The sequence below is a fragment of the Ciona robusta genome, chromosome 9 (genome assembly GCF_009617815.1).
Source record: "Ciona robusta chromosome 9, ASM961781v2".
NCBI lineage: Eukaryota > Metazoa > Chordata > Ascidiacea > Phlebobranchia > Cionidae > Ciona > Ciona robusta.
Window position 1 is genome coordinate 221,110 of NC_143243.1, and position 9,383 is coordinate 230,492.

Consider the following 9,383-nt stretch of genomic DNA (forward strand, 5'->3'; position numbering starts at 1 on the left):
ATGTGCTATAAATAGTATTTCAAATTGAATCCACGCATATAAACAACAATAGTACAATATACCATCTGTAAATAGGTTATTCATATTGTCAAATGACAACAGACCAGCTTAACCTAATTAGCGAAATATATGCGAACCACACGGTAGATTTTGTCCAAACGTAACGATGTATATAACGTGGGTGGTCGTACTCGTATGCTTAAGTTATGTTAATGCCTTAGGTAAATATGTTTAAGTAACGTGTTTTAACGACTGTTTTTTTTTTTAATTTTTATAACTGCCTTTTTATTTATTACCTTAAATGGAATAACTAACGAATATCAGATTAACTAAAAATGCGAAGAGAAGAAAATTAGATCGAAAAGAAACAGTCGTTATAATCAATTTGAACTTTGCCATCGTATTTAAAAAGATAAATTTAATAAGACGCAATTAACTTTGATGCTTTTTCAGATTGTCGTGGAAAGAACTTCGCAAAGATTGGAAACATTGAATACAGAAAGTTTCGCGACGAGTTGAGTTACGATGAAGCCGATGCTCGATGTGGGGCGTGGGGTCGGTATTGGGGTAGTGGGGGTGATGGAGGGTTAGTAGTAATAAAGGTGGGTACGGTGGCTGGTAGGGCTGCATGTTTAGTGGTAAATAAACAATGTTTGCACAAATATATAACCGTATCCTCACGACTCTAAAGAGCGTTGTTAGCTGTTAAAAACAAGATTAGAGATTTTATTTTGAGTCCTTTAAAATATAAATAGGATCCTTAATTTATTACGTCACAGAGCTCAGTGACGCAACAATGCATAGCTTCGATGGTGGGTAGCGATGATTACGTTACAAGCGGAAGAAGAATCGGTGGAAGATGGAAGTGGGGGGATGGGAGTTATGTGGTGAGCGGGGTGTGTGTGTGTGATTGGTGGGGTTGGATAGTAATTGTTTCCGTGTGCCGTTTCATACACCTCGTGCCCGCTTACGAGTTACCAAATATATAAATTCATATTGTATGTGTGATGGGGATTACCGCGTGTCTGTGTGTGTATGAGGTGCAGTTATTTTGAGGGTAATTGCTTACGGCAACCATGGATAAGTCGCACAAATACAAACAAACAAAAAATATTTCCACAGAATAATGGGTACCGGAAGTGGACCGGACAAACAACTTCCGGTGATTGTCTCCAAGCTTCCGGTGGGTTAGGTGGGGGGTGGGAAAGTACCGAGTGTGAGAACAGGAACAAGTATATTTGCCAAAGAGGTTTGAAAAAGAAGGATTATTATAAATAACGGATATTGAAGATAGCCCATGCATGTTTTTTTGTTAGCAAACAGAGAATATTCACAGAATTATATAACCGTGTCCGTACAAATATGGCATATTATATTATATGTGTAAACGGTATCCATTTTACCTCGGTTTATATACAATTACATCACACACTAATTTCTTGTTCTTATTTCCAGCGATCCCGGGCAGACTGACATGGGGTTACGACAACAACAGACACACAGGTGAGAAGTAAACGACGATTTCGAAACCACCGTTGACCAATGTCTATAATACAGAGTACGCACCCGTTCATAACGAATCAAATCGCTCTGTTACGCTTTGGTTAGGGGTTTTGATTGGTATAGTGCTTGGACGTTCGTCAAATACGTTGTCACCGAAGCGTAACGGAGCGATTTGATTGGTTAACAGGGAATGGCTGCGTACCAGCTCGTGTTTTCAGAAATGCTTAAAAACACGCTATCCGCTTGATTGGTGACGTCATAAACATTCCAGACCCCCCTTCATTATGGTGGAAACAATACCCATTATGTCGTGGCAACCAACAATCACCCATAGATATCCCACCCATCATGCACGCCCCTTGTGGCGGGGCTAGTGGGGTGGCGGAGTTTCAACAAACCAAAGATGCAAGTTGGATAATTCATAACACTGGAAGATTGGGTAAGATGAGGTGTTATATATGTAGTACTGCGGGTGTTATAGACCATAAACACGTTAATATTACTGCGGATACCTTACCATCCAAATTATACAGTAGGATGGGGCAAGATGGGACACTTTTTACTTCTATTTTCTCGTCCCATTTAGTAGTAAACAAAAAACATTCAAAGAATTATAAAACGAAATCCTCATGACTCCCATAAACCGTTATTAATTGTTTAAAACACGTCTAGGATATCCGGATATTGTGTGCTAAAGGTGTCCCTTCTTCCCCTATACCCTACTATATATTTTCTACTCTTGTTTTTAACAATTAACAACGCCTTCTTAAGTATACTCGGTTATAAAATTCTGTAAATATTCTTTGTTGCTACCAAATGTGACAATAAAAGAAAATAAGAAACGAACCATCTCACCCCAACCTACCATGTTGTAACCGTAGATAACAAACACCCATTAACACGTAACAATACCCTTAGTCATTATCTTCCCTGCTCACGGCACTACTATGTGGACGACATTCAAAGATGGTCGCCCTAATTTAACCGTCCGCTACATGGCGCTAAAGTGGGGCAGCAATGCGATGATGGGATCCGAACATTCGTTTGGGGGTGATCGTTTCGCTGGAGAGGTGGGTGGTGTGATTACTAGGGGGCGGGATGGGTAACGTTAGCACATAATGTATGTCGTTGTTAAAATCCTATAAGGAAACATGCGTCGTGTGGTTGCTAAAGATATCCGTCCTACTATGCATGTTAGTAAAACATGTTTGTTTTCCAGTTTCAAATATTTCACCACGAGGTGGCGGGAGAGATACAAGCATTGTCGTTCATGATAAGGGTAATTACGTCATAATATGTTATTAAACGTCACAACCAATCCATTATTACGTCACAGGAGAGATTACATCCAGATAATGGTCGATGGAATTCAATATTCGCGAAAATTCCAGCCGTGTCGAAACTATGGAAAAGTTCGTTGTTTAAAGCGCCCACTAACGGAATAACACAGTAAGAGTGTTTGGGGCATTTACTATGTTATAGTAGATTGGGGTAAAATGAGACATGTTTCGTTTTTATCGCCCTATTTGGCAGTGATAACAGAATATTGTCGGACGGCTATATCAGTGTATATATGCTGTGTCATCATAAATACAACATGACTCACCATAATTTACCCCACAGCCTCATCGGCGACACCGTGCGGTCAGGATACACACCGAACTTCATCCTCGGCCTCGGTGTAAAATACCGAGGTTCCTTAACCTCGCCCCCTTGTTCACAAAACGTCGTGTGGACGATTTACCCGAGGACGTTTCAACTTTCGTCACGTCAGGTAATCTTCCACCTTTACAGCCACAAAGATTTGGGGAGTACCGAGTTCTTCTCTGTAAAACAGTTCCCCACGTTTAAAACAAAAACAAATATACATTTAATATTTTTAATACAACTATACACATACGCGGTTATCATGGATATATGCCTGTCATGTATACGGCCGATATTATCCAGTTTGTAACTTTTGTAACAACATTACCGAGACACCTAAACCCCGGGAGTATTGAGTGAGCATGGGATGGCGTTTAAGGCTATACAGCCATTTCCTTTTTTAACGAAATTTAATACCGGCCGCACTACACCCCCCCCATAACCCACCCAACCAACCCCACTTCCCCCCCCACAGATGCAACAACTACGAGGGATACGAATGGAGGGCGGTCTAGCAATGTCAGGGAGCATGAGGCCAACGCAACAATATAACCCCCAGCTTTGTTTGTTACGTTTATAATTAAACAATGGATGACGGAGGTGGGGAAACACCGAGTTACCTGTCAATCAAGTTAATTAGATTTCGAATATTCAAGACATGCATTGTGACGTATTAATGTCCTTTTTACTTAACGGTTGTGACGTCACGAACCGCGTAATGGATCCATCAACCACGAAGATAATGGACCATTGTTACGTAGCGTTTGTTAAGTGGTTCACAGTATAATGCATGTATCTGTGTGCAGTAGTAGATACTTTGTACAATCATCCATGTTACAGCATAAATACTTGTATAGTGCTAAATGTATCAGTACCTACAGTTGGTTGTTATCATGGTATAAGCAGTGATATCATTATAGATCCTTGGTAAACGTGAATATGCAGCAGCAGGGACGTACATCACTTCTGGCACTTGTAAATAATTGGTTTATCTTGAAACATACCCTGGTTGTTGAAGATCGTTATCGGGTGTGGTTATGTATACGTTACAACCGAAAGTGGAGATGGTATTAAATATTAACTGGTGTGGATTAATAATTAACTACGGTGGGTGGGGTGTTATAAACCCCTATATTGAATGAATGAATATACTTATGGCTACTCTAGTAGGACAAGCTTTATTGTTGCGTGGGCTAGTTTGTGACGTTTGAATGCTATGACGTATATCCGATTGTGACGCAGCGAGTTTAGAATTTTTGTTATGACGTCGTAAACGAACGGACGTTCTGGAAAGTGAAATCATTGTTGCGTAACATTTACTAGATTGAGAAGCTGTGTGATGAAATACTGTCGTTTGTTAAGTCATGTGACGTAACAATGAAGTGTTGTTACATACCAAAGTATCTAAGACGTAACAAAGCAGTTATTGTTACGTGAAAAACCGTGTAGTTTCAAGTAAAGTAATATCTTGGGCGTGTTCGAGTTGTCGCTGGTTTGATATGATTGACTGTGACGTCATAGTTATTGTATGTCGATACCGCGTTGCAGCAAAGTTCGATTGTTATGCGCGACTACTAGATTGTTGTGTACGATTTATCGAATGTATGTGACATAATAATCTATTTTATTGTAGGTATTTTCGATTTGATTGTTTTGTAACAATAGAACAAACATGGCAGAAGTTTTGGAAGCTTTAGCTGAGATGACGTTGTCGAACACACACGGAACTGTGAGGGAACACCCAGGTTTCTCTGCACAACATGACGCTGAAGCTATGAGGAAGGCCATGAAGGGGTTAGGTGGGTGTTTGGGGGTTATGGGGGGTTTGGGTGGGTGTTTGGGGGTTATGGAGGGGTTGAATGGGTGTTTGGGGTTATGGAGGGGTTGGATGGGGGTTAGGGAGGGGTTGGGTGGGTGTTGGGGTTATGGAGGGGTTAGGTGGGTGTTGCGGGTTAGGGAGGGGTTGGGTGGGTGTTGGGGGTTAGGGAGGGGTTGGGTGGGTGTTGGGGGTTATGGAGGGGTTGGATGGGGGTTAGGGAGGGGTTGGGTGGGTGTTGGGGGTTATGGAGGGGTTAGGTGGGTGTTGGGGTTATGGAGGGGTTGGGTGGGTGTTGGGGGTTAGGGAGGGTTGGGTGGGTGTTGGGGGTTAGGGAGGGGTTGGATGGGTGTTGGGGGTTAGGGAGGGGTTGGATGGGGTTAGGGAGGGGTTGGGTGGGTGTTGGGGGTTATGGAGGGGTTGGGTGGGTGTTGGGGGTTAGGGAGGGGTTGGATGGGTGTTGGGGTTAGGGAGGGGTTGGATGGGGGTTAGGGAGGGGTTGGGTGGGTGTTGGGGGTTATGGAGGGTTAGGTGGGTGTTGGGGGTTAGGGAGGGGTTGGATGGGTGTTGGGGTTAGGTGGATGTTGGGGGTTAGGGAGGGGTTGGATGGGTGTTTGGGGTTATGGAGGGGTTAGGTGGGTGTTGGGGGTTATGGAGGGGTTAGGTGGGTGTTGGGGAGGGGTTGGGTGGGTGTTGGGGTTATGGAGGGGTTAGGTGGGTGTTGGGGGTTATGGAGGGGTTGGGTGGGTGTTGGGGGTTAGGGAGGTGTTGGGTGGGTGTTGGGGGTTAGGGAGGGGTTGGGTGGGTGTTGGGGGTTAGGGAGGGGTTGGATGGGGTTAGGGAGGGGTTGGGTGGGTGTTGGATGGGTGTTGGATGGGTGTTGGGGGTTATGGAGGGGTTAGGTGGGTGTTTGGGGTTATGGAGGGGTTGGGTGGGTGTTGGGGGTTAGGGAGGGGTTGTGTGGGTGTTGGGGGTTAGGGAGGGGTTGGATGGGGTTAGGGAGGGGTGGGTGGGTGTTGGGGGTTAGGGAGGGGTTGGGTGGGTGTTGGATGGGTGTTGGGGGTTATGGAGGGTTAGGTGGGTGTTTGGGGTTATGGAGGGGTTGGGTGGGTGTTGGGGGTTAGGGAGGGGTTGGGTGGGTGTTGGGGTTAGGGAGGGGTTGGATGGGTGTTGGGGGTTAGGGAGGGTTAGGTGGGTGTTGGGGGTTAGGGAGGGGTTGGATGGGTGTTGAGGGTTAGGTGGGTGTTGGATGGGTGTTGGGGGTTATGGAGGGTTAGGTGGGTGTTGGGGGTTATGGAGGGGTTGGGTGGGTGTTGGGGGTTAGGGAGGGGTTGGGTGGGTGTTGGGGGTTAGGGAGGGGTTGGATGGGTGTTGGGGTTAGGAAGGGGTTAGGTGGGTGTTTGGGGTTATGGAGGGGTTAGGGGTGGGTGTTGGGGGTTAGGGAGGGGTTGGATGGGTGTTGGGGGTTAGGGAGGGGTTGGGTGGATGTTACTACCACAATATTTTTGAATTTCAGATAAATATTCTATTTAAACAGGCACCAACGAGAAGACGCTCATAGAAATCATAGCGAATCGTTCGAACAAACAACGACAAGCGATTCGTGAATCTTACAAACAAGCATTCGGACGGGTAAGTTCATAAAGTTTAAGTATTTAAACTCCGTTGAATATTTAACATAAATGTGTTTTGATTCAAGTTTAACTTCTGACATTCTTTGAATAATTTGAAAATGGTGTCAATTGTGGGGATTAAAGTTTCCAAAGTAATTACAAATTAAATATTTTATTTCCAGGATTTAATGAAAGACATCAAGTCTGAGATCGGCGGGAATTTCTGCGACTTAGCAATTGCGTTGATGGAGCCATCTGCTTTGTTTGATGCAAAGTGTTTGTATGGAGCTATTAAAGGGGTTGGGACAACTGAGACAGTGAGTTGATGTTATTGTGGATAACTTGTGTAATGTTACAAACTTTGGATACAGTAGTAACATTATATGTTTTAGACACACAGTTTTGACCTAAAACAAATTTTACCCTGCTGTTAGATGTCCATACAAACAAGCAGAGCCAAAGTATATTGCATTCACCATTTTTTTATAAACAGAAAAAAAATATTTTAAAATAGTTTGAAATTATTTGTTCAGACACTCAGTTGTTTTGTAAAAATATTTTTTTGTTAAACAAACAAACATGCCAATTGCTATGAAAAGCAGAATACCAATTGTTCCAAATAATCAACCACACAAAACTCACCCACTCACATTGTACACATCCATCCAGACCTTGGTTGAGATCCTCGCTTCACGAACGAACCAACAAATTAAAGAGATTCGTGAAGTTTACAAGAAGGAAAATAAACATGAACTTGAGAAAGATATCACCGGGGACACCAGCGGGGATTTCAGAAAGTTGCTTGTTTCTCTAAACAATGTGAGGAATTGAGGATATGGATTATTTTTCTGGGAAATATTAGTAGAGTAAAAATATTTTTAAATAAAATTAAGTTGTTCCAAAATTGTTGGGAAATTGGCAAATCTTTGAACCGGGGTTATTAAAACTACAGCTTCTTGATTATAACTTAATTAAGATAACTTCCTGGGTTTAAAGTGGAAAAAAAAACAAACTAAAATTGTGTTTTCTTTTTCATAACTTTTTTAGACATTAGTTTGTAGTTTTACATCAAACAATCTACAGTTTAAACAGTTTTTACGTTGCTCAAATAAAGTAACATTGTAAAGTGAGCATGCAGAATCACATAAAGTAAATAAAACGTCAAGGTATGTTATTTACCCACCTTATAAAACCCAGGGTGCACGGGATGGCAGCCCCCCCAATGAAGAACACGCCAAGATTGATGCGGAATCTTTATACAAAGCCGGGGAGAAGAAAATGGGAACAGACGAAGCAACGTTCAACAGGATTTTGTGCACAAGGAGTTTCGGACAACTACGTGAAATATTTAGGCAGTATAAAAAGGTGGGGATGGCAGGTTAATCAGGCAGTTTAAGCTACAGATCCTGCAAATACTTTTGTAGTTGTTTAAATATCGGCAATTTCTCCAACCCAGTGGTCACTAATGGGTTGTCAAAATTGTTAGTTATGCAAAAAAAGCTACACACCTAATCCACCAAAATGTTCAACATACCTCCTTCATCCATAGATATCTAAGAAAGACATCATCAAAGCGATTGAAAGTGAGTTCTCGGGTGACATCGAGATGGCCCTTAAGATGGTGGTGAGGATCGCTGAGTGCCCGCCATCTTTCTTTGCCAAGAGGTTACACGACTCAATGAAGGGAGCTGGTACAAAAGATGACGCGCTTATAAGGCTGGTTGTCACACGATCAGAAGTAAGTTACAACTTATAATGATGTGATGCTGGATTCGAACCCAGGATCCCTGGTTCTCCAACCCTGACCAGGATTCGAACCCAGGATCCCTGGTTCTCCATCCCTGGCCTGGATTCGAACCCAGGATCCCTGGTTCTCCAACCCTGACCAGGATTTGAACCCAGGATCCCTGGTTCTCCAACCCTGGATGAGAACCCAGGATCTCTGGTTCTCCAACCCTGGCCTGGATTCGAACCCAGGATCCCTGGTTCTCCAACCCTGGCCTGGATTCGAACCCAGGATCTCTGGTTCTCCAACCCTGGCCTGGATTCGAATCCAGGATCCCTGGTTATTCAATCCTGGCCTAGATTCGAACCCAGGATCTCTGGTTCTCCAACCCTGGCCTGGATTCGAACCCAGGATCCCTGGTTCTCAAACCCTGGCCTGGATTCGAACCCAGGATCCCTGGTTCTCCAACCCTGGCCTGTATTCAAATCCAGGATCCCTGGTTCTCCAACCCTGGCCTAGATTCGAACCCAGGATCCCTGGTTCTCCAACCCTGGCCTAGATTCGAACCCAGGATCCCTGGTTCTCCAACCCTGGCCTGGATTCGAACCCAGGATCCTTGGTTTATTCAACTTTACAATCCCCAGGTGGACATGGTTGAAATAAAAGAAAGATTTCAAGCGATGTACAAAAGTTCGCTCGAGAAATTCATCAAGGGCGACACTAGTGGAGATTATGAGAAACTACTGTTGGCTGTTATTTCATAATTAACTAATTATTAAAAAAAGATCTTAATTAGAAATATCTTAAGAAGCTGTGTTGAAATCACATATTTAGCCCAAAGAATAAAAATATTCGAAAAAATAAATCCTAATTCCCAATAAATAAATAAGCGCACTGTCCCCTATACTAGCTGCAATGTATTTAGATGTGTCGTGTTGTTATTAAGCGTGTGTTTTATAATCTGTGTAGAAAGCAATAAATGCAAGACAGATGTTATTTGTTGTTCATACAAGCCAACATTAATATTGTGTTTATGGCAAACTAAATGTACAATATCAGAGTATCTACTTATAAATTT

General features: G+C 43.1%; 2 protein-coding genes across 4 annotated transcripts; both read left to right on the forward strand.

The window, feature by feature from the left end:
• The first annotated feature begins 87 nt into the window (after positions 1-87).
• LOC149730508 (carbonic anhydrase 1-like) lies at positions 88-4,257 on the forward strand. 3 transcript variants are annotated; one of them, XM_089883899.1, is made up of 12 exons: positions 88-221; positions 454-602; positions 780-887; positions 1,123-1,249; positions 1,456-1,503; positions 1,775-1,942; positions 2,422-2,573; positions 2,723-2,782; positions 2,840-2,952; positions 3,127-3,277; positions 3,626-3,750; positions 4,071-4,257. In XM_089883899.1, the coding sequence occupies exons 1-11, from the start codon at positions 167-169 to the stop codon at positions 3,728-3,730; spliced, it is 1,236 nt and encodes a 411-aa protein (XP_089740025.1). In that variant the 5' UTR covers positions 88-166; the 3' UTR covers positions 3,731-3,750; positions 4,071-4,257. The 3 variants fall into 3 exon arrangements, with proteins under 3 accessions (XP_089740025.1, XP_089740024.1, XP_089740026.1); XM_089883898.1 differs by lacking the exon at positions 4,071-4,257 and having other exon boundaries at positions 3,626-4,030; XM_089883900.1 differs by lacking the exon at positions 4,071-4,257 and having other exon boundaries at positions 1,123-1,183; positions 3,626-4,030.
• Positions 4,258-4,401: 144 nt separating this feature from the next.
• LOC149730509 (annexin A7-like) lies at positions 4,402-9,301 on the forward strand. Its single transcript, XM_089883909.1, has 7 exons — positions 4,402-4,949; positions 6,504-6,598; positions 6,762-6,896; positions 7,249-7,398; positions 7,777-7,944; positions 8,129-8,317; positions 8,950-9,301. The coding sequence occupies exons 1-7, from the start codon at positions 4,823-4,825 to the stop codon at positions 9,067-9,069; spliced, it is 984 nt and encodes a 327-aa protein (XP_089740035.1). The 5' UTR covers positions 4,402-4,822; the 3' UTR covers positions 9,070-9,301.
• Positions 9,302-9,383: the final 82 nt, after the last annotated feature.

Bases quoted from the DNA above. Each gene is read 5' to 3' on its own strand.
- LOC149730508 (XM_089883899.1), top strand. From the start codon at position 167: ATGTATATAACGTGGGTGGTCGTACTCGTATGCTTAAGTTATGTTAAT. The intron at 1,250-1,455 runs GTTTGAAAAAGA...TCTTATTTCCAG, and splicing joins CAAGTATATTTGCCAAAGAG to CGATCCCGGGCAGACTGACA. The intron at 2,783-2,839 runs GTAATTACGTCA...ATTACGTCACAG, and splicing joins CATTGTCGTTCATGATAAGG to GAGAGATTACATCCAGATAA.
- LOC149730509 (XM_089883909.1), top strand. From the start codon at position 4,823: ATGGCAGAAGTTTTGGAAGCTTTAGCTGAGATGACGTTGTCGAACACA. The intron at 4,950-6,503 runs GTGGGTGTTTGG...CTATTTAAACAG, and splicing joins GAAGGCCATGAAGGGGTTAG to GCACCAACGAGAAGACGCTC. The intron at 7,399-7,776 runs GTGAGGAATTGA...TATAAAACCCAG, and splicing joins TGCTTGTTTCTCTAAACAAT to GGTGCACGGGATGGCAGCCC.